The sequence below is a fragment of the Anabrus simplex genome, chromosome 1 (genome assembly GCF_040414725.1).
Source record: "Anabrus simplex isolate iqAnaSimp1 chromosome 1, ASM4041472v1, whole genome shotgun sequence".
NCBI classification, from domain to species: domain Eukaryota; kingdom Metazoa; phylum Arthropoda; class Insecta; order Orthoptera; family Tettigoniidae; genus Anabrus; species Anabrus simplex.
The window spans coordinates 1,178,014,381-1,178,039,975 of NC_090265.1; the positions used below are offsets into that span (position 1 = coordinate 1,178,014,381).

Below are 25,595 nucleotides of genomic sequence, written 5' to 3' on the forward strand. Positions count from 1 at the left end.
TCTTCTTCTTCTTCTTCTTCTTCTTATTATTATTATTATTATTATTATTATTATTATTATAATTATTATTATCATAATTATAATATGGCATTGGTTCTCTTCTTATTTGACCTTTCCCCCCAATACACTACAGATGACGTATCAATATCAGTTATGTTCTTCTGTTTTTGTCATACAGTACAGTGTTTTGATTTGTGAAAGTTACAATGTATTTTGTTTGACAATAGAATAAAAAGTAGTAAAATGAAATGAAGTGGCATATGGCTTTTAGTGCCGGGAGTGTCCGAGGACAAGTTCGGCTCGCCAGATGCAGGTCTTTTGATTTGACTCCCGTAGGTGACCTGCGCGTCGTGATGATGATGAAGACGACACATACACCCAGCCCCAGTGCCAGCGAAATTAACCAATTAAGGTTAAAATTCCCGACCCTGCCGGGAATCGAACCTGGGACCCCTGTTACCAAAGGCCAGCACGCTAACCATTTAGCCATGGAGCCGGACATAAAAAGTAGTGTTTTATTGTGGCACGGAAGTAAGAAATTATGGCTTGATTTTTAAAAGGTACCCAAGTTGTCGTATTATAATTTGTTTTTCTCCTTGAAAAACATTGCATTGGTTATGGAGCAATATGCCCTACAGTCCATTCCCAGTTAACTATTTCCTCAAAACAACTCTACTTGTTTGGTACAAAATCAATTGGATAGTTTTTATGTTTTTCTCAAAACTGTCCAAAGGTGACTTAGGTCCCTTTAACAATCACCCATTCAAATGTTCTTACAATATGTTTCGAATTTTTCTGTTATTTTGTTTCTGTTATTGATTTATGTTCTTTATGAGGGACAGACAGCAGAGAAATGATCATACATTTTTTCTAGATATTTTTAGATAAATAGTAAGGTCATGTCTTAGATATTAATTTTAGTTTATTCTCAATTTGTAATTTTTTTCTTTAAGCTTTGGTGTGATATAAGAGAACCTTTGCTTTTAAAGGGATGATGTTCAATAAACAACAAAAATTTAAGAAAACATTGTTTAATTTATTAATAAATATCTGGGGGTCTGATGGGCACTAAGATACCACTTAGGTTACAAAAATATATGACACCAGTTGAGGGTTAATATCCTCATCTAAATCAGTCATTGTATGAGGCAGGCAGTATGAGCCCTTGAAAGTGGTACATAATTATTTGAATTTTTCCACATAATAGCTGAGCATATTTACGAAAAGAAAAAAAAAATTGCTCTGTCTTAATGTAGGGTCAAGTTACTGGAATAAGATTTGTCAGACCACTTAAGAAGAATTCAGATGCAAGAGAAACCACTTTACAGTAGGTTTTTACATAACAACAACTTAGTTTTAATCTTTCAAAACTGCATCTACTGCAAATCACTACATAAAATATTATACAGACTAATTTCACAAGATCATTAATAACTGTAGTTCAATATACTGTGGCAAAATTTTTGCTCAATGAATTACTCTTAAGCACATATAAACATCAAAAGGTGGACTATTATTTGCCAAATTGCCAAGGTTTAAGCATTACATATTTACATGTGCCCATCATACTTTAAATCAAACCAACAGTTTTTTGCAGAAGTTTCTCATGTTCACTTATTGACATGAAATGTTCCACAGTATTATATTTTTAATGTATCTTTGTTAGAGCTGGGTAATACCTGGAATGATTCACAAGTCCCTCAGTGGACTGACTGGTCTCCCTGGTCTTCATGTAGTTCATCTTGTGGGAAGAGCGAGATGGTGCGGATTAGAAAATGTTCAGATGAGTCAGTAAGCTGTTCAGGAGTCCATGAGGAGTGGAAAAGATGCATCAAACCAGACTGTCAGGTATGTATGCAGATATAATCCTAGAATTGAACAATATCTATTTGGAATATTATCAGATTAATTTTAAGTGAAGAGTGGTAAAATGCTAAAAGAATATTAAATCATTCTCACTTTATCTTCTTCCCCGTAAGATTCTCCTTCCTTTGGATGGGGTTTTGTTTCTTGTGATCCAATTATTGCTATTGATTTCTATAAAAATTTATAAATATATATAAAGGGAGTAATGAAGGAATGATTCTCCTCCAAATTAAATATTCTTTTCATAAAAGATGTATCCAGTATATGCAATGTTGAACAGAAACTGATGTTTTCAATAGAAGGGTCAAAATACAACAACTTTTGAATGGAAATGTATAGACTAAGACGAAACCCTGTGCTAGAGCAATCCTAGAAATGTCAGGAATGACATAAAGAACATTTCATTATATTTATGTTCCCAAACTCCTCTATACTTCTAAACAATTCAGAACTAGAAATCAATGAAGTAATGGTCATTAGTCCACACAGTGAAGTTTAACAATTGACACTGAATGATGTTTTCAAAAACTTTTCAATCTGTCACCCAGCTTCAGTTTCTGGGAATCATTTAAATCTTTTGGTATATAGTTAGAAGTAACAGATTGTTAAATATAAATCAAAACTGTTTTCAAAATATTTTTGTTACATTGGTATTTGCTTACCTTAAACTATTATATCACACTACTTAACTCTTCTACCTGCATTCTCCCTCTCTTCAAAATTATTGGTACTTAGGAGCCTAATCCTTACTTTCCTTTCTGTTTCTCCCTCTCCTGAAATTGTGAATTGTTGGTATTCAAGAGCTTAGTCCTTACTCTTTCCTGCTTCTCCTGAAATTATGAATTGTTGATACTCAAGAGCTTAGTCCTTGGTTCTTCCTTCTTGTTTCTCCTGAAATTATGAATTGTTGATACTCAAGAACTTAGTCCTTGTCTATTTTTCCTACTTTTCTTGAAGTTGTAAATTGTTGGTATTCAAGAGCTTAGTCCTTACTCCTTCCTGCTTCTCCTGAAATTATGAATTTTTTATAATAAAGAACTTAGACCTTGGTCCTTCCTTCTTGCTTCGCCTGAGATTATGAATTGATGATAAGCAAGAACTTAGTCCTTGTTCCCTCCTTTCTACTTCCCCTGAAGTTGTGAATTGTTGGTACTCAAAAGCTTAGTCCTTGTCTGTTCTTCCTGCTTCTCTTGAAGTTGTGAATTGTTGGTAATCAGGAACTTAGTCCTTGTCTCTCCTTCCTGCTTCTCCTGAAGTTGTGAATTGTCAGCACTTGAGAGCTTAGTCATTGTCTCTTCTTCCTACTTCTTCTGAAGTTTTGAATTGTCAGCACGTGAGAGCTTTAGTCATTGTGTCCCCTTTCTGTTTATATCTATTCTGAAATAGTGAATTGTTAATACTCAACAGTTTAGTCCTTTTATCTCTTCTCAGTTTCTCTCTCTTCCCACACTAACCTGTCCTAATGTTTATTCTCTATTTATTCATATCGCTGTTCCTAGCTTTCTGTATTTGATTTGATTCATCACTTGCTTCCTCAATTATTAATATTTGCTGATTGATTTACTTTTCTATTATATTTGTTCTGGGTTTATTATCTTCTACCTTCTATATTTTTATAATTTTTCTCTTCCCTTTCTCTGTTTTTATCTAACATCTTCTTTTCCTACACTCCTCACATCAAGACTGAAGACCTGCAAAGAATGACCCTCTCGATGAGTCTGGATTTGTGCACTTCTAATGAATCTGGGAAGCATAAAAGCTCATTATGTGTTGATAAGATATAAAAGAACTGGGTTTTATGAGGAAGGGCCTATCTATGTTAAGATGGCAGTGAAAGAAGATGTGGAATTTGTCATTATCCCTTTAAATTTTGATACTTGTCCAATTCTCACCTTTCTGTTGCTCCTTCTTTACAAACTAATCTTTCAGTTTGTTTAACCTAATGTTTATTCCTATCCAAGTAGCCTACCTATCTTTTTACATATGAATTTATTCATCACTTCATTTTCCCTTTGCATTGATCCTGTCGTTATGTTTATCCTGCAAATTTTTATACTCATCCCTAGCTTTCCTTACTGAATTTTATTTGCAATTTATATTCTCTTTTTATGTGGCATAATATTTAATCAGTATAACAGTATTACAGTCTGTTAATTGTAATTTAGTAATCTTGATGTATATTCACAGGTTGATGGTGGGTGGAATAACTGGTCACCATGGTCAGAATGCACTGCTACTTGTGGTATAGGACAGCGTAAGCGATATAGGAAGTGCTATAACCCTCCTCCTAGTCAAGGAGGAAAGGCATGTGAAGGGAACAAGGAGCAATATGAATCATGTAACATGTTTCCGTGCCCCGTCGGTGGAGCCTGGTAATTTTCTTGTCTTATCTCTAATCTTTAAATGCTCATTTTGTATAGGTTGTATTTTAAGAAATTTCTCTCTGGACTAGATTCCATGGTCATTATTATGGTCTATTGAAAAGCACTGATACCATTTGTTCTTGTAGTTCTGAACTTGTACCTAGTCTTGGCCAAAATTATTAACAGTTGAATGAAACAGCATTGGTTCGGTCTATGAGAATGATTGAGTAGGTCCTTGATCTAGGAAGCAGCAATATCATCATTGCATGTGAAAAATGGTCAAGTCCTGGCAATCCAAGGCCCAAAATGGGCTATCTATGCTATGGGTTAGGTGCTTTTATATTTCCCATTGTCTCTCCTTTATATTATTCTCTGCCCATGCTGGCATATCACTTTTTTTGTCCATTGTGTATGTTCTTACCATCCCACCTAGCTTCCTGTTTTTGATGTTTGATCTCAAGCAACTTTGAATGAAATTTATTGGATATTTTAAAATGTAATTTTCTTTCCTTTCTTTCCCTATCTAGTTTTCTTTTTCTTTTCTTTCCTACTTTTATTTTCTGTTATATATCAATCACCTGCTGATTGAGTGAATCTCCATCTATTCTTATAATCATAATAATGCTGTCCGTTCACTTTCAATACAGGTCAAAGTGGTCTCAATGGGAATCGTGTAATGGACCCTGTTATAACAGCACTCGACGCCGCACTCGTCGCTGCACAGAGCCCTCTCCTGCATTTGGTGGTGATGAATGTGAGGGACCCTGGGCTCAGTATGAATCATGCAGACATAGCGACTGTCCAGGTGAGACAATGAAGAAAATAATGTTAATCTGAATGACTTAGGGCCTGTACTACAACTGGCAGAAAAACAGCCAGATACGTAGGCTGCAGTTTTGCAAACTAGAAGTTAAATATTTTCATGCGTACTACCCATGGATTTTAATGACGGTATTATTATGTGGAAGAAGTAATAACATTTTTATTGCATTGGTAATAAGGTAACTGAAAATATAGTGAAATTTAGCATGTTGGTATACATATTCCCTGGTGTTTTAGTTTGTTTAGCACTATTCTTTTCGAAACTGTATTACTAGAGTCCAATATCAGACTCTAATGTGGAAGTTCAGGTCAAAAACAGAATTAGGACTGAAATCTACACATACAAAGAAATGTTAAAATTAAGTAACTATGTAACAAAACTGAGGAACTGTTGTAGAAAATAAAAAGCCTGAAAAGGTAACCTGGACACAAAGGTTAATATTCAGATTATCTATCTTATCAAATAATTTCTACCACACGGCATAATCTTGTTTTTTGTCTAACAATGTTTAAGGGATATATATTACAGTGAAAGTAGAGATTTTATTCATAATTAATGCCACTGTATGTGGCATAGGATCATTACTTTTATTATTAATTCAATTTATTGTTGCTAATTTAATAAGTAGTTAGTTTCTTTTCTCCAAGACAATGTTAAAATAGTAACTGGCAAGCATTTATCTCACGTTAGTGTAAATACTTAGCAAATTGTCATGAAGTCAAAGAAATATAACCTTAACGTCCTCATTCGATGGAAGATTCACCATGAACAATATCGTATACCTTTACACCATATGTGCGTCGTGGATAGATTTGGAATAGAACCCAAGCTTTTGACATGCACTCTAATGATTAGGAAATGTGCACTATCACCTTTAGTACCCTACCGACTAAAATTTAGAAGGTAAAAAAGTATTGGACTATTGGGACTCGAACCCATACATTACTGCATGACAGCATCAAACGATGTTGCCGAAACGACTATGGCTACCTAAGAATCTTGCTGTTGAAGTGGTTGCATCCAACTGATATAGTCAGTAGCAACAACTTGCTAGCTTGAGAAAACTTGAGCTATTCTGTGATAGCTGGACAGGAAGCATGATGTATATTTAGGTGGGGGAAACAGCATCAGAATGGTCGCCAGTCAGTGTGGAGGTCGACACCAACCCAACCTGATCTATACAAGCACAGGGCTGGAGGAAAGAGAAAGTGAGTAATATTTGCAACTCTTCATATTATCTTTTACTTCTACTTAATTTTTTCGTTCTCACACTCAGCTTTTTGGTTTCACTTTTCGATCCTGGCTACACTTGTATTCTTCATGAAGAAATTTTATGGATTTTAAACTTTTTTCCATTTCCAGAAGCATGACAAATAGAACAACATTTAACAGTCTTCACAAGTTTAAAGTATTACTCCGGCCAACCAATAGTTCTGTTAAATACGGTTGGACCCACACCTGTTACAACTAAATTTGTCCAAGATTGAAGCTATGAACATTAACATAGATTTTCATTGCATTTGTTGATTGTATTTTACCGGGCAAGTTGGCCGTGCAGTTAGGAGCATGCCGCTGTGAGCTTGCATCTGGGAGATAGTGGGTTCAAATCCCACTGTTGGCAGCCATGAAGATTGCAAGAGACATCCTGAAGATAGTTTTCCATGGTTTCCCATTTTCACACCAGCCAAATGCTGGGGCTGTTCCTTAATTAAGGCCATGGCCGCTTCCTTCTCATTCCTAGGCCTTTCCTATCCCATCGTCGCCATAAGACCGATCTGTGTCGGTGCAACGTAAAACAAGTAGCAAAAAAAAAAATTGTATTTTATCTCAAGTTTTTTATGTATCACTGTTTTTGTATATGTCTTTCATCTTTGTGTTAGGCTAGGTCAAAACATGTCCTATGTAGCTTTACAAAGAGACCATTTATCAGTTGGCAAATGTATATTGAACAGGTGGACTTTATACAGTTAAATTCTTTTAGAATTTTATCTTAGATATTTAAAGTCAATGCAGAACTGGAATGGAGTTCATTACTGTAGAAATTGTTTCAGAAAGGGGCAAAACAATCAGTTGAGAATGTGAGAGGTTTCATAGTTGAAGCAGACTATGAAGGCTTCAGGAATTAACTACGGTACTGCCTCTGGTTATTCTTATGTGATAAATATGCTGTAGGGATCCCTAAATATTTTCTTAATGCTCTTTGAATGATTTCAGTATCAGTCTATTTAGGTTAAAGCAGAAGGAAACTATTTAATAGTTATAGACTAGAAAGGAAGCAGCCATAGATTTAATTGAGGTGCAGCCCGGTGTGAAAATGAAAAACCATGGAAAACTATATTCAAGGCTGCTGATAGTGGGGTTCTAACCCACCAAAGTGCTGGATCCTTAATACTTTCAATGAGGCAATTTTCCCTTATTTGTGAACCATTTAATCAATCTTAAATTGAAATTGACGCTGTATCCACTTTCACCGAGTGAGTGGCTCAGTCACATCCTTTCCACTCCTAGACTTTTCTTACCCCATCATTGCCTCAAGACCTATCTGTGTTGGTGCAACGTAAAGCAGGTTGTATCTGCTTTTTCCAACCTCTCAATAACCAGTCTTGTAAAGAAATCCCTTTACTCCTTATCACCATATACATAGACTGTATTCCCCTATTAAGTCCCTCCCATATTTTTTCTAAAAATGAACATGTTATGGTAAATGTTCTTCACAAGAAATATAATTCCTTATCATTGATTTTCGTAGTAAGTGGCCAATGGTCTGCCTGGAGTCCATGGAGTTCCTGTTCAGCATCATGCGGACCCAGTATTCGAAAGCGATTCCGAACTTGTAATCATCCCGGATCACAATTTGGAGGTCATTGTGATGGTGATCATATTCAGGTATACATATCATTATAAATACTCTATGTATTTGTAAAAATTTTCTCCGTCCATACTTTAACCCTCATGCACTCAGCGTGCCGATCTGTTGGTGCAAGAAGTTACAGTGAGAACTCTCATTGCCTCTGTCGTTTCTTGGTCATTTGTGTGACTGGTAGATGACAACAGATGATCCGTGACCATATCTTAAAGCATTCATTTTCATTTTACTCACCAGCCCTTTGAAATATTTTTATTTTCGACAAATGAAATCTGCTGACGGAGTGTTTTTATGTTGTGGTGATTTGAAGTTGTTATTGCATGGATCTGGTTTTGTTTGTTCTACAAATACAATAATTTGATCTTGTTATCAATTTAGTTTAGACTTTATTTTATTTCATTGGTATTTTATGTGGGCTGATGACCTTCGATGTTAGGCCCCTTAAAACAACAAGCATCAAGGTATTTCATGTGTGCTGTATTTAGTGAACCATAATTATACATATTCTCATTGTTCCTTTCCTGCATGTGCTTGTATTAATTTTTTCTTTTTTCCTCTTTTCTTGAAAGGCTGGGCCAAGTTCAAGGCCTAATGATTCTGATATGCTTGAATATGTAGTTGATTTAGACAGTAATAGCGATTTTGTTGGCAGAAGTGATTGCCATTACTAGGGAAGTGACGACTACACTCCTGAAGATTTCTGCATAGTCACAGCTGCTCACTGTGCTTAGGACCATGATATTGATGACAGTTATATGTACAGTGAATAACTTTGTGTCATTCTTCATGAGTGAATTGTGAAAACCTATGTTTATTTATCAAATTTTGTCTCAAAATTTTGTTTTCTTTTTTGTGTTACCTATAATAATACGTTCAAGTTGCAAGGTCTATGCTGCCGATCTAACAGTCCAAAGTTCTATAGCTGGAATGACCAGGCCGCAGACAGCCGTGGTCCGTATACACTGGTTTTTTTTTTTTGGGTGGGGGGAGAGGGTCGAATCGTGAAGAGTCCCAGGGCGAAAGCTATTCCCTTTAACTTTTACTAATCTGTTTCCTAGGAGTACCCGATGAGTCAGAAAATCTCAATTCACTACACTGGCGGTGAAGAAATCCATCTGACTTGGAGGCAAATTTTCCCTCCAAGCCAGAGGAGAAACCCCCTCTTCACTGCTAATTTTGAATAAAATTAATGTAAAATTTAATAAAAGTGAAGACGAAGAAGCTCTTTTTAAGAAACAGCTCTTTTCAGGGTTGAATTTTGAGTTATTTAGTGAATTGTGGTACTATAATTTGGAATATACCTAAATTGTAATTCTAGACCAGGTCATACTACTACTACTACTACTACTACTGCTGCTGCTGCTGCTGCTGCTGCTGCTGCCACTACTACTACTACTACCGAGTGAGGCTCTGCCTTAAGAGTGCACACTGCTCATTCAAAACAGCGCGTCAGAGTAGGGATCGAATAGCTGGAATACTATAAACCAGTGTGTTACGTACCAGCTGTACGGTATCAGAAGATATATGAACCAGAGGAATGACATGCTAAAGAAGAAAATTTTCTAACTCCCCAGCTATTTCTCGCCAATATTCAGTCAGGCTGTTATACTTGGTACGCAGCAGTAATACCATCTATTGCATTTGAGCGGCAGCATAAGAGACAAAGAACATCACAAAGTACAATAAGTTATTCTAAACACATAACTGTAAAATTTATACAAATAATTACAATTCATGACATATGGTTTTAGAAAGAAGTTTAAAGCATTATATGAAATGAGTTTCATCATATTGTCAATAGTATATTCTTGTGAGATTCTCAATCAGAGTCCACACCTTTACAACAGTGATATTATGTTTTTAATCAAGTCAAAATTAATAATTATTGGAATATGTTTCATCTATAACTGTGGACATCTTCAGCTGAATGTATACAAGATAAAAGTAAAAATGGGACAAAGACATTGAAGACACATTAAAAATTAAAATAGGATTTGGAATGCTGACTGTGTCAATATAAAATATGGTATTTGACATGTCATGGAAATATTAAAATAGTGCATCTATGTTAATGGCATAGCCTATTAAGCTGGAAAAGTTTGAATAAGTGATTTGATGACTTGATTAAAAACATAACATCAGTATTATAAAGGTGGAGTCTTTGATTGAGAATCTCACAAGAAGTTTACAGTATGTTAATAAAATCAAAACCAAATCCCATGGCACTATAGTCCTGATGGGCCTTGCCCTACCAAGCAACTGCTGCTGAGTGCAAAGGCTTGCAGATTAAAGGTGGTGCATGTTCAGCGTGATGGATCCTATCAGATGTTATTCTTGGCTTTCAAGACCGCGACCACTATTTCACCATCAGATAACTTCTCATTTGTTCTCACATAGGCTGAGTGAACCTCAAGCAAACCCTTAGATCTAGTAGAAATACCCGATCTGGCCTCCATGTGGGAGGTAGTCATGCTACCCTTAGACTGCAGCATGTAATACTAACAAGAATTGAGGATAAAAGAACATAAATATTAATATTGAATTCTCACAACTTCACCTCAATTTTATTGTAAACAAGTTTATCTTACTGAACCATTTTTAACTGATTAGACTGGCTACCTTGAGCAACACACGATTAAAATATGAAATTTTAAGATTAGAGAATAAAAAACTTGATATTTTTATTTATTTATTTATTTATTTATTTATTTATTTATTTATTTATTTATTTATTTATTTATTTATTTATTTATTTATTTATTTATTTATTTATTTATTTATTTATTTATTTATTTATTTATTTATTTATTTTCCTTGGTAAATAAATACAAGGAAATTTGATCAATTAAATAAGCTACAGTGAAGCAAAGCAAATTCCTTTTTCGAACTCTTGCACTGAATGCATGTATAAAATATTTTGCTAATAACATAATTTACTGTTGCATAGAGCAATAATTGATTGTACAAAACACTGATTTATGATATAAACCAGAACATACAATGTTTTAAAAGTGTTTTTAAAGTTTACTTCCTTTTGTATAGGTAGAGAAGTGTCCTACTGGTGCGTGTGACAATATCCCTATGCAAGCTTCTGTTCAGCTACAGGGATCACTCAATGGACAAACACTCTCAGACACTATTCCTGATATTGATGTGTTAGATTTAGACTCACAACGCACTGTCCAAGTATCCACTAGGGATGTGCTTAAACAACAGGTAAGAAATATATATAAAATTGTCTTTCTGTTTGTACATTTTAAATCTTCACCTGATACAGAAGAGTCTCACAAACTCGACCTAATAGGACTTGCAAGGGTGTCAAGTTATGAAAATGTTTTATGGACTTATGGAAGGGTTATATAAAACTCATTTCTTGTTGTAAAAAATCACTGAAAACTTTTAACATATAGAGGCCAAAAGCAGCACGAAACCTAACGTGAGATAATGTACTTAAAAAATAACTTATGTAAACATGAAATTTTCCGTCTTTATTGCATCAAATTTAATTTCCATACTCACATTGCTTTGTTTCCACTTCTTCTCACTGGACATTTTTACTGGTAAAACAACGCAACACTCAATTTGGAAAGTTTCTTGCATATTGACTCACTTAGAAATAGCAAGTCCAATCCACAGAAAGTGTTTAACTAAAATAAATTTCTGCAGGTACTGCATGCCATTCAATCATTGCAATTCATTTTTCAGTGGAAAATCTGTCCCATAAAATGACTGGAAAAAATAGAGAAGAATGCAAGAGTGATGAATAACTGACGTGAGTTATCCTACCTTCAAAAGCTGCTACCTGAGGATCGAAAGAATTTCCCCAAACAAGGCATTTGTTGCCTGGAAAAATTGTTATGTATAACAGTTTGTTCCAAAAATTACTGTTGCTAGTTATACTGCTCAACCAGTATAAGTACAGAAAGAAAGTAATAAAACCAATAAGATTTATTCACTATGGAAATAAGAAACTTATGCAGATGTTGAGTTTTATAGAATGTTGAGTTACTAAGAATTGAGCTTCCAGGACTCAACTCTACTTGATTTTTTACTAGATAGGACAAATAGTGGCCTATGTTGGGATCAGTTTAATTTTTGTCTATTACGGCATCATGGGAAAATATTGGTGTGTCAGGATCTTAGTTATAAGTTATAAGTGGGAGTGATTCAAAGGGGGCTTAAAACATAAAACTCAGTTTATCTCTTCTACAGTTGGTTTTACAGGAGAATTGTTCATGACAAAATTTGTTTAGAATATCACCTATAAATTTTTGGTCTATACATTTTTCCAATACAATGATAAATAAGGTCATTATCAGTGGCTTGCAAGAGTTAGTTTCAAGTGAAGAGCCAATAACTCTATAGAAAGTTGGTATGGAGATCATCCTGGCAACATCTTCAAGGCTTTGTAAATCTATCTGTATGTTTTGAATATTAACCTGATTCATAGTTTTTGTACCAGAAGAAAGAGATCAAATCAAAAGCAACATGAATGTAAAAGAGATTAAATTGCAAAATTGCCAGAGAGAACCAAGAAATGAGTTCATCATGACAAGCCACTCAGAGGTAATGGCAGTAGCCATGTCCAACTCATACTCAACATGAGGGGTTAACAAAAATGTAATAATGCACAGGCATATACAATGAGTACAAGAGCTAGTCGTAATCAATAAAATGACTATCTGGGGAGTATTGTGAGCAAGTGGCTAAGTGGTTGCCAACTTGCATTCAGAAGACAACTGTCAGTAGCCCAGAAGATTGTTTATCTTGGCTTCCCATTTACACACCAGGCTGTATCTTAATTAAGTCATGGTCACTTCCTTCCCATTCTTAGCCCTTTATAGCATCGTCCCTGTAAGACCTGCCTGTGTCAGAGTGACATAAAACAAAGGATAAAAAAAAAGAAACAAACATGTTGCCTGCCACCATTGTAGAATAAATTATTTTACAAATTAACCCTTTCTTTATTTCTTCAAGATTTTGATTCTTTTTGCTAGTTCTTTTACGTCGCACCGACACAGATAGGTCTTACGGTGACGATGGGACAGGAAAGGGCTAGGAGTGGGAAGGAAGCGGCCGTGGCCTTACAGCCCCAGCATTTGCCTGGTGTGAAAATGGGAAACAACGGAAAACCATTTTCAGGGCTGCCGACAGTGGGGTTCGAACCTACTATCTCCCGAATACTGGATACTGGCCGCACTTAAGCTACTGCAGCTATTGAGCTCGGTGATTTTGATTCTAGTAAATATATTATCATCATCATCATCATCATCATCACTGTGTTAAACTTAAAGCAAAGCTAGGTTCAGCCGTCTCCATACAGACCTTGGAGGGCTCTTGGAGGAGTGGGAGGTAAAGGTTTCCACTATCTTTATCCTCAGCATAAAGTTGGATAGAGAATAGTCACTGCTATGACTGATTGCCTTTGCCTCCAAAACTTAACCTAGTACTTAGTTTTGGTGTGGTCTGAGTAAGCCTCAGGTGGCCTATGTGCCTCTCCAGCAGTGAACTTGTTTCTAAACTTTTTGACTTTCTGACTGGTAATTGAAGTCATGTCCTTTTAGGTGAGCTGAGCACACCTTTACTGTCTCAGTTAGGCAGTGTCCATTAAACTTTAAGATCAGTTTAAACAAATAAGATGCTTGATTGGTCTGAATACATTTAAACAGAACGATACATATGCTGAAACCTCACTCAGGGAACAATAAAGGGAAGAGTACAAGAAAAAAGTAACTGAGTTGAATTACAGTTACCCGAGTAGTATTTTACTTAATTACATATTATGAGACATATAAGTAGCATTTTGTTATAGAAAAAATTAAAGCAACTTTTTTGAACAATTTTATTTTTAAAGTAAGTCTGTACCTTAAACTACTTCTCAATGTAAGTTCCAAGCATGTTAAGGCACTTTATCATGAAACCAGCTGCTGAATTCCATCCTCTTAGAAATCTGCCATGTGATGTAGCAGCTACTGCAGCACGGTCACTTTTAGGTCATTGTCGTAACGTTGACCTCCTAAGTGCTTTTTCAAGTGCAGGAAGAAGTGGTAGTCACTAGGTGCAAGGTCAGATCTATATGGAGGATGATCAAATTGTTCCCAACCAAATGAAGTGATGAGGTCTCGGGTTCGATTAGCCGTGTGAGGTTGCGCATTGTCATGAAGTAAAAGAATCCACCTTGTGAGCATGCCAAGCCATTTGTTTTGGATTGCACAACAGAGTTTAGTAAGTTTTGCCCAGACGTGCCATTTGGGCTCATCAATTGGATTGGCACGCCCCTCCAAGACTCTGCTTAGCAGTGGCAGACCAACTGCATGGTCCCGTTGTGTTAGCAATTAGCGATTGCTAAACTGCTAAAGGGGAATTGAATTCTCCATTCTCAAAAAATGTACTCCCCGTGGAGATACAATTTCAAACATGGCTTTCATGGCTGCAGATATTAAAATCTCGGGGATCTCAAACCTTTGTACCAACTTTTTGCACCAAGTCTTCAGTAATGACAAACAGTGACCCACTTGACTAATCTGCAGATGAATTTCAAGAGCTTTCTCATCTTTTGCATTTAGGAAACTAATCACAGCATCTACTTCACATTCAGTAGCACCGTTAATTTCCAGAGGCACTTTCAGTATGCACAAACATACATCTCCATGGGAAGTACATATTTTTGAAAAAGGAGAATTCACTTCTTCTTCAGCAGGTTAGCAGTCCCTATTTGTTAACACGGCGAAATCACACAGTTGGTCTGCCACTGCTAAGCAGAGTCTTGGAGGGGTGTGCCAATCCAATGGCACATCTGGGCAAAACTCTGCAATAGCATACAGCCTAACCACCCAAAAGCTGGTTCTATCCCTGAGACTTTAAGATCTGCAGCCGTGAAGGCCATTTTTGAAGGAGTATAGTAAGGTCTGACAGTAAGTCTCAGAATTTATTGTGTCCAAACCAAACCAAACCCCATGGCACTACAGCCCTTGAAGGGTCTTGGCCTACCAAGCGACTGCTGCTCAACCTGAAAGCCTGCAGATTACGAGGTGTCGTTTGGTCAGCACAACAAATCCCCTTGGCCGTTATTCTTGGCTTTCTAGACCGGGGCCGCTATCTCACCATTAGATAGCTCCTCAATTCTAATCACGTAGGCTGACTGGACCTTGAACCAGCCCTCAGGTCTAGGTAAAAATCCCTGACCTGGCCAGGAATCAAATCCGGGGCCTCCAGGTAGGAGGCAGGCACACTACCCCTAAACCATGGGGCCGGCATTTATTGTGTCACCCCGGTGCAAAAAATTCACAAGCAACATACCCTGCCTATCTCAAAACACAGTGCACATAAGATTGCGAGCTAAAATTGTTTCCTTGCACTTTACGTTCTTGGTTGAAGTTAAGTGTCTCCTTTCTATGGATTGGTGTTTTGATTCTGGTGTAACATAAGCCACTCTTATTTCATTCCTGGTGACAATTCAGCTTAAGAACACATCACCTTCATTACTGTACCACTCAAGGATAGTCAAAGCACTGCCTATGCGCTTGATTTGGGGTCATTTGCCGATGAATTTCAAGAGCTTTCACGTCTTTTGCATTTAGAAAACTAATCACAACATGTACTTCACATTCAGTAGGACCGTTAATTTCCAGATGCATTTTCAGTATGCACAAGCAAACATAAATATGGATGAATGCTTCTGTAATGGCATTTGTGGCTAGCTGATAGATGTACGTACTGAGCGCACATGCCCTGAATTCACAATTAAGTATTTAATTTATTTTCCACCTAGTCGATACAATGATTGCTGAAGGCAATTTTTAATGGTCAAAAGTGGTACATGTTTCGTATATTATCAACATCTTCAGCCACATAACACTGTTTAGATGAAAAATATATAAAATTGACAAAGTAATGCTTTAGAGGAAGTGTCCTTAAAATTAATTATGTTAATGTTAATGTTAATTTTAAGGACACTTCCTCTAAAGCATTACTTTGTCAATTTTATATATTTTTCATCTAAACAGTGTTATGTGGCTGAAGATGTTGATAATATACGAAACATGTACCACTTTTGACCATTAAAAATTGCCTTAAGCAATCATTGTATCGACTAGGTGGAAAATAAATTAAATACTTAATTGTGAATCTATTGAAGTGCGATACGGACCATGAAGCTGATTTTATGTAATCATGCCCTGAATGACGAACAAAATGCATCAGTGGCCATATTTAAAAATGGTATTTACTTAAAAAACATGCCTCATACTTTTTCAACAAGTAATCAGTAAAATTACAATTACAATTACTTCACAGAACATCATCTATCTGAAGAATTTTATTCTGCATGAGGCTGGATTAATACCAAAGTTATTTAATTTTCTGTGTTGCTTTAGAACAGATACATGAAGTGGCTATGATCACTCTTCTACCTACCCTTCTTCTCTACACCAAGCTCGAAAATTATGGTCGCTTAAGTGTGCCCAGTATCCAGTTTTCGGGAGATAGTGGGTTCGAACTACACTGTCGGCAGCCCTGGAGTGGTTTTCAATGGTTGCCCATTTTCACACCAAGCAATTGCTGGGGTTCTACCTCAATTAAGGCCACAGCCACTTCCTTCCCACTCCTAGCCCTTTCCTGTCCCATTGTTGCCTCAAAACCCATCTGTGTCAGTGCGACGTAAAGCAAAAGCAACTTGTAAAAGAAAACCCTTCTTCTCTATTTATTGGAGTCAGCAATTGCAGTGATTTGGCCCATTTTTACGGCTAGATTCCCTTCCCGATGCTAACCATATGTGGAGGGAACACATTTTCATAATTGCATGTTTCTATGGTGGTGATTAGTTTGGTGTGTTGTGTGTAAATGAAGAGAAGTGTATTAGTCAAACACAAAACACCCACCCCCCAGACAGAAGAATCAACCTTACTCAGTTAAAATCATCAATCTGGCCAGGAATTGCACCCAGAGCCCTCTGAACCAAATGCAGTTACACTGACCATACAAGTGGCTATCATCACTAAGTTATTGATTTAATTTTCAACAGTTAGCAGAAAACCATTATTAAAAAATAAAAATACAATTTTTAGAAATATTTTGATGTAGGCCTATTCTTTCAAACCCTCTACGATTAATACTGTCTCTGTTTTTAAAACTTAAAATTATGTCCTGAAATCCAGCTACTTTTGACTTCTAATCTTTATCCCTGTCACGAAAGATTAATTACTATTTATCATCATATTCTACCCATTCCTGTAAAACATTTCCATATTTTTTCTCATGATGAAACCAAACAGTTCTTCATGACATTGCATTTCCACATTTTTTCTTAATTCTTCCTTCCAGTATTCATTCCCTGATTTTCCTTCTTTTCTCCTTCCATGAAAATAGTATTTTCATTGCACTTTCACTGTGTGGTTGTTGCAGTGTTGTGTGTGGTGTAAAAGTTGTAGGGATATTGGGGACAGTGCAAACACCCAGTCCCTGAGCCAATGGAATGAACTAAATTAAAATCCATGACCAGCTGAGAATCCAACCTGGAGCCCTTTGAACTGAAGGGCACAATGCTGACCATTCAGAGACATTATTAGCTATGACAACTTACAATAACCATATTCTGCCTAGTGAAGACATATGCCTATCTTGTTATTATTACTATTACTGGTTCTTAATGTAATGATATATGTGTAATATAATTTTGTTTCTGTAGAGTTTGTGGTGATACGGTTTATGAGAGTAGCCATAGGATTACATACTTGGATGGTATTTTATATATAATGATAAAATGAATGCATGTCAATAGGTTGAGATAAAATTCATTCAAATAATTTTAATAAATAAAGTCACATTACTATTTAATTGTGCATTACAATTTATAATAAGGGAATGGTACAAGGTCAACCCAAAGAACATAGCTGCAGTCGCTTAAGTGTGCTCAGTATCCAGTTTTCGGGAGATAGTGGTTTCGAACAAAATTTTAAACAGTTTAGGATTTGCTGATGACCTTGCTCTATTGACCAACAATATTCAAGAAACTTGACACCAAATTAAATCTCTACAGGAAATAGCACAAAAAATAGGTCTTACATTATCCTTTGAAAAAACTGAGATCATATTTACACATCCCCCACTGATAAATAAAATAACAGTTGATGGGCAAGAAATCAAAATTGTTGATAAATTTAAGTATTTAGGAGAAATAATAACTTATAATCTTAATGAGAAATCACCTTGGCATAACAGAATAAATAAATCAAACAAAGCAAATTATATTACCAAGACTACATACAATTAAATGTTTATCGATAGCAGCTAAATTAAGACATTATAAAACAGTCACACAGCCAGAAATAACTTATGTTACAGAAAGCAGTTTTAAAACTACTAATACAGCTGAAACAGGCAAAATACTTAAGAGAGAAAGAATAATAATTAGAACATGCATAAATAAACAGAAATCAAATAAAACCGTTTATAAGGAAAATGAACCAGTATTGAGCACGATTAGGAAAAACCGTGTATCATTCCTTGGGCATCTTATCAGAACACCTTGGCACCAGAATTAGCAGAAGAATAATTGGAAAATTATGGAATAACAAGACCAAGATTAAATGAATCACAGAAATTAAGGAGGATATTAAAGAACTACAAATAACAATAGACCATCTGAAAAATAAAAAAATAAAAAATTAGGATACTTCAAGACACACACCAGGCTACAGATAAAGATCAATAAAAGGTCTAATGGGAGGGTATTTTCAACAGAACAAAGGAAGGCAGCATCTTTCAGAATGAAAAAATATTGGGCTGATAGGAAATCAAGAAATCCTTCGTATAATTGACTAGAGTGGTCCAATGTAGGCCGTAAAATGTAAAATAAAATGAAATCACACACACAAATTCACAAAAAATCAAAAATGTTTTTATTAGTTTTCCTTCCTTCACACTTACAAAATAAATCTGTTTACAAGCTTTTCTTTTGTTTATGGCAGCTTGGGTGGTTTCCATATCTCCAGTATTTTGTGTCGCCATTGGTTTGGATAACAGCATTTCAGAAGGATGGAGCCTCCAATGGACATACACTCACTCATGGACACTTCACACAGACAATGCAAATCCTCTTTGATTCTGGTAAGATAAATGCCATTGTAAATTATGCAGTTGTATTGATATGTAGGCCTATTGTTAAATTAAGTTATTCTTTATAAAAACTATTTTACTGTATTGTCATTTTCAGTAACTGATAAACATTCAAGTATTTAGGTTTATCATTCACAAGTTAAAATTTAGGTTCAAGGAAGAGAACATATTTGGATTAGTTTAAGAGGGAAGTTTTGTGCTACATAAATTTTTCCACATGTGAGAGATTAGAAAAATTCAGTTTATAAAAAACAAGTTTTTTAGTTGAAAATATACTATCTGCAACAATAAAGTTTGGTGAATAGTCCTGTACTATCAACATAGATGAACAATGCATGACAGTGAGCTTACTGTCCTTTGAAATAGTCCCCTGCCATAACTATGCACTGCTGAGTTCGGCGATACATGTCCTGGAAACTTTGCAAGAAGGCTTCCTTTGGGATGTATTCAAAAGCCTCGTCACATTTCGTTGGATGTCAGGAATATCTTTCTAAAGCGAGTTTGATGTGTGACTTTTCAGCTCTGACCTTTTTCCTACAAGGGGATCCCAGAGAACTCCATTCCATGCTTTGCCGTTTCGTTTCAGGGTTGTACCTGAGACACCAGGTTTCATCCTCAGTGACAATACAGTTCAAGAAATTTGGTGTTGCATCTGCTGTTTCGACAAAATCCTGTGAAGCCTCTAAACGGATCTGCTTCTGATCGTCAGTCAAGTGATGTGGTACAAGATGAGAACACATTTTTCTCTTCCCTAACTTCTGGGTAACAATTTGTTGTACGGATTTATGGTTAATCTGCAGTTCATCTGCTATCATACGCACAGTTAATCGCTGATCATTCGTGATTAATGTCCTCACCTTCTCAATGTTTTTGTCACTGACGGCAGTCACCGGTCTTCCGCTACAGGGGTTGTCAGGAACACTTTCCCGGCCTCCTCAGAAAAGGCGAACCACTTGTACACACACTTCAAGGACAGTGCTTTATCTTCATAAACACATACCAGCATCATATGCGTTTCTTTCGGTGTCTTGTCAAGCTTAAAACATAACTGTACATTGATCTTTTGGTCGTTCATGTTCCTGTTCACAGTTCAGAACCAACGCACTCAACACGCACTGTGAGCCTGTTTGTGCTGCTGGGCTGAGTGGCTCAGACAATTGAGACGGAGGTCTTCTGACCCCAACTTGACAGGTTCGATCCTGGCTCAGTCCGGTGGTATTTGAAGGTGCTCAAATACATCAGCCTATTGTTGGTAGATTTACTGGCACATAAAAGAACTCTTGCAGAACTAAATTCCGGCACCTCAGTGTCTCCAAAAACCGTAAAAGTATTTAGTGGGACATAAAGCAAAATAACATTAAAATAAGATTATTACAAGTTTGTGCTTGTTAGAAGTTAGAAATTTTATTTTGTGTTGAGTGCTACAGTGAAATGTAGTGAATATTTGTCACTTTATAGCCTATATCTGGATTAGGAATACAATCGTGTGAAGTTGACTAGCATGGTGCATATTTGTCTTTTAATAGCCTAGGTATGGATATGGAAAAAGTCATGAAATTCCTTACTAATGAAGACAAAATTAAAGTCTGTCAGAAAGAGGACTGGCATCCGCATCTTCTGAGGTGACACAAAAGTTGAAACTCGCACACTTGAGTTTCGACTTGATCACTCGAGTTGGTCAAAGATTTGTCAGAGCCGAAATGGTAGCCAAAGTTATTCCTCACAGTCACACATGGTTGAGTGTAACCTCCAATTCATTGTCTAAGAGTGTGACCAGAAAATAATGTTTAATAACCCGCTCATCTGATATACACTGACTGACAGAGCAAATGCAACACCAAGAAGGAGTGGTCAGAACTTTATGCCAATTGCAGGGTAGACTGACGTCACTGAGGTATGCTCATGATGTGAAATGCGCCGCTGTGCTGCGCACGTAGCGAACGATAAATGGGACACGGCGTTGGCGAATGGCCCACTTCGTACCGTGATTTCTCAGCCGACAGTCATTGTAGAACGTGTTGTCGTGTGCCACAGGACATGTGTATAGCTAAGAATGCCAGGCCGCCGTCAACGGAGGCATTTCCAGCAGACAGACGACTTTACGAGGGGTATGGTGATCGGGCTGAGAAGGGCAGGTTGGTCGCCTCGTCAAATCGCAGCCGATACCCATAGGGATGTGTCCACGGTGCAGCGCCTGTGGCGAAGATGGTTGGCGCAGGGACATGTGGCACGTGCGAGGGGTCCAGGCGCAGCCCGAGTGACGTCAGCACGCGAGGATCGGCGCATCCGCCGCCAAGCGGTGGCAGCCCCGCACGCCACGTCAACCGCCATTCTTCAGCATGTGCAAGACACCCTGGCTGTTCCAATATCGACCAGAACAATTTCCCGTCGATTGGTTGAAGGAGGCCTGCACTCCCGGCGTCCGCTCAGAAGACTACCATTGACTCCACAGCATAGACGTGCACGCCTGGCATGGTGCCGGGCTAGAGCGACTTGGATGAGGGAATGGCGGAACGTCGTGTTCTCCGATGAGTCACGCTTCTGTTCTGTCAGTGATAGTCACCGCAGACGAGTGTGGCGTCGGCGTGGAGAAAGGTCAAATACGGCAGTAACTGTGGAGCGCCCTACCGCTAGACAACGCGGCATCATGGTTTGGGGCGCTATTGCGTATGATTCCACGTCACCTCTAGTGCGTATTCAAGGCACGTTAAATGCCCACTGCTACGTGCAGCATGTGCTGCGGCCGGTGGCACTCCCGTACCTTCAGAGGCTGCCCAATGCTCTGTTTCAGCAGGATAATGCCCGCCCACACACTGCTCGCATCTCCCAACAGGCTCTACGAGGTGTACAGATGCTTCCGTGGCCAGCGTACTCTCTGGATCTCTCACCAATCGAACACGTGTGGGATCTCATTGGACGCCGTTTGCAAACTCTGCCCCAGCCTCGTACGGACGACCAACTGTGGCAAATGGTTGACAGAGAATGGAGAACCATCCCTCAGAACACCATCCGCACTCTTATTGACTCTGTACCTCGACGTGTTTCTGCGTGCATCGCCGCTCGCGGTGGTCCTACATCCTACTGAGTCGATGCCGTGCGCATTGTGTAACCTGCATATCGGTTTGAAATAAACACCAATTATTCGTCCGTGCCGTCTCTGTTTTTTCCCCAACTTTCATCCCTTTCGAACCACTCCTTCTTGGTGTTGCATTTGCTCTGTCAGTCAGTGTAAAAGGCTTCTACTAACATTTGTTTTAAAAAGAGTGTAATCTGCAATAATACTTTGATATTTTTATTGATCCCCATGCAAATGTTTTTATACTTGTGCTCTGGTGTTTTTCACACCTTTCAGTGCACTGCCATTATTTTATAAGCCCCAGCGGAAAAGGTTTTCATATTTGTTCTCTCATGTTTCTCACACCTTTTAATGCTTTCCTCTCATCTTTAGAAATGATGGATATAGTTTTCACAGCACCGATGGATACACAACGTAAAATGCCCTCACGTCAGAAAATATCGTATCTGGTGTTTCCATATCCCTCTTGGATAGTTTTTATTCATATACACTCATGTTCGTAAAAAACAGAACACCTTGAAAACTAGAGTTCATACTCACAGGACTTGTTCATTAGTATGTTCTACAGAAACGATTAGCATTTCAGTCACCTAGGTTCAGCATGTGTCCTGTTGCCTAGTCAGCACTGGGTCCTCCATGGGCACTGATAACTTGTTCCATGTGTAATGGCATCGACGCATAAAAGGCGCGAATGGCATCCTGGGGTATAGCCATCCATACTGAATTCACCTGATTCCACAGTTCATCTTTGGTGGTTGGCATTAGGTCACAGCACCGCACCCATAGTTTCACCATATCCCACACATTTTTGATTGGCGACAAGTCTGGTGACTGGGCAGACCAGGACAACAATCTGACATCCTGTGACAAGAAGAAGGCACATGTTCATTCAGCAACATGTAGTTGTGCATTGTCCTGCTGAAATATGGCGTCTGGGGTGTCATGCAAAAAAGGATATGGGTACGGGTCACAGCATGTCATTCACATAGGTTAAACTGGTCTCAGTGCCCTGGACACGCATCAGTTGTGATTTGTGGTTATACCCAATAGCACCCCACACCATAAGGCCTTGAGTTGGCACTGTATGTCTTGTGCGAATGCAGTCAATGTGATGCCTCTCCCCCTGTCTGCGGCAAACCAAAATGAGGCCATCATTTTCAAACAAACAGAACCTGAATTAATCCAAAAACACTATCTGCTGCCATTCCTGTCCCCAGTGACGTTGTTCCATACACCATTGCAGTGTAGCATGTTTATGGTCATTAGTGAAAGGTAGTCAGAGAAGTGGACAACATGCCGGTAACCCAACCTGAATAAATGGTGACGGACTGTCACTCCTGATAGCGTATGATGTGTTACACTGTGTCCACTGTTATGCCAGAACTGAGGAGGATGCAGATCTGTCCTGCAATGCCATTCGGATGAGGTGTTGATCTTCTCAGGGGATGGTCTGGGTGGTGCGACCAGTCCCATCTCGTCATATTCTACAGCCTTCTGTGAACCATTCTGTACACACCTGTACCCACTTCGTCCCACACAAGCAGCAATTTCCTGGATGGATGCATCAAGTTCTCTCATGCCAATAATGCGCCCTCTTTCAAACTCACTTATTGGATGGTACAGTTCTCGCATACATCTGCGAGGCATCCTGCATGTCTGATCAAGTCACACTGATCCATTACCTTTGGTTTATAGCAACAACGAGAGCCGCAGGCACATTTTACCAGTGGGTGGTGGTGCGCCAAAATATCGATGTGGACCTTGAACCTTCTGAACATACTAATGCACATGTCCTGTGAATATGAACTTCCTATCTCTAGTCTTTCAAGGTGTTCTGGTTTTTATGAACATGAGTGTATTCAGTAATACATTTTCTCACTTAACATGTTCTTTTTCTTGTTCCCTTCAGAAACGTCTTGCCAGGATTTTACTGTATGTTAGTCATTTATTAGAGGATGATATTTACAGTAAGAATATGTTAAAATATCACCTAATCATGGCTGTTACTCGAAATTATGTTTGCAGCCTGTGATAATACCAATCTTCAACCTACCAAATAGGTGTGCTCAAGCTTAAAAATCTACATGCTCTGGAAATATTTGTTAGTTATTATTGTCGACTCTGAACAGTTAACTCCAGGTGGTATGAGCATATTTACAATATAATATTTTCACCTATTAATGTATTAGTCTGTAAGACATGGTTAATTAAACCCTGACTGACACACACTTCATGTGTGAATTCAGAGGTGAGATCTCAACAACCTTTGAGATCGAAGTAGGGATCTGACAAGGTGATGGACATTCCTCACTTCTGTTTAAAATGTTGTGAGAAAATGGTGCAAGGAACTGGTCAGCTTAGGTGTCCGGAGTGTAGTGTACCTGAGTCACAAAAGAGAAGGGATGACAGTCAATTATCTGGTCTCTTCAGACAATATGTCACTGATTGCTGAATGTCTGGAAATAGCAGCAATCCAGGTCAATTGTCTCAGAAGTCAGGCACCCAAACTGGGAAGTGTCACTGGAGGAAACCAAGTTCCTTACCAGCTTCAAAAAGACTATCAGAGAGATGTCTAGAACAGGGTAAAATGAAGTAATTTGTTGGCGATAGTGAAATGTCTGATGAGTAGCTCTCATATTAACATGGATATGTATTTACGCTTGGAGTCTCTCTAGAATTAGCATGGAGAGGTTTTGTATTGACAATTTTACAACACCACAGTAACCATAGCAACCAGCGTACATCATCTATGTATATTAGGATGTGCTTCTATGCTTTTCCGTGTAGTGGATGAACTTAGTTATCATATATCCTCGCCTATTAGACTCCCCCCTTTCTGGTAATCATAAAATGACATTTTGATTTATCATGAGTTCATTGACCTGAAATCTATGGATCTTCTGTGATTGGAATGTGTGATTGTACTTTGGTACAAACTGCACTCTAACCTTAATTAGATAATGGTCTGAATCAATATTAGTATCTCTAAACACTATCACTTTCTATATCTCATGGACATTGCAATGGGAGATGGCAACATGGTCTATCTGATGTTCACCATCTTGATTTATAAATTTCATTTTTGTTCCATATTGATAGCCACCAAATATCATAAAAAGATTGATTAGGTGGAAACTTTCTTTCTTTTTATGATATTTGATGTTCACCAATCAGCTTATTACGGTGAGTGACAGATAGTTCACTTACAAGGATTATTTTTTAAGTAGATGGTCATAATTTTAAGGCTCATCTGCTTGCAGGTGTTGATAAAGCGTTCCTCTTTGCAGTTGATTAGAGTGTGAACTGGATGTTCACCTTGGTGTATCTAAACTTTTGCGCCTTTCCCAACTGCACATTGAAGTCATGCAAAGTAATGATTAGAAAATTCCAGGCAGGACATCATCAAGTTTAGTCAGAAAGTCTAAACTTTCTCAAGATTTCTGGAGTTATCTTGATTAATAGGAGCATTAGCATTGATTAGGGCGG

General features: G+C 37.8%; 1 protein-coding gene across 1 annotated transcript in view; it reads left to right on the plus strand.

The window, feature by feature from the left end:
- LOC136858421 (hemicentin-1) overlaps positions 1-25,595 on the plus strand; it is a 357,960-nt gene that overhangs the window by 246,846 nt on the left and 85,519 nt on the right. Inside the window, exons 28-33 of the mRNA XM_067137953.2 lie at positions 1,667-1,848; positions 4,054-4,238; positions 4,877-5,034; positions 7,802-7,938; positions 10,961-11,134; positions 18,886-19,024. Of these exons, the coding sequence (XP_066994054.2) occupies positions 1,667-1,848; positions 4,054-4,238; positions 4,877-5,034; positions 7,802-7,938; positions 10,961-11,134; positions 18,886-19,024 (975 nt within the window). The remainder of the gene's footprint in view (positions 1-1,666; positions 1,849-4,053; positions 4,239-4,876; positions 5,035-7,801; positions 7,939-10,960; positions 11,135-18,885; positions 19,025-25,595) is intronic.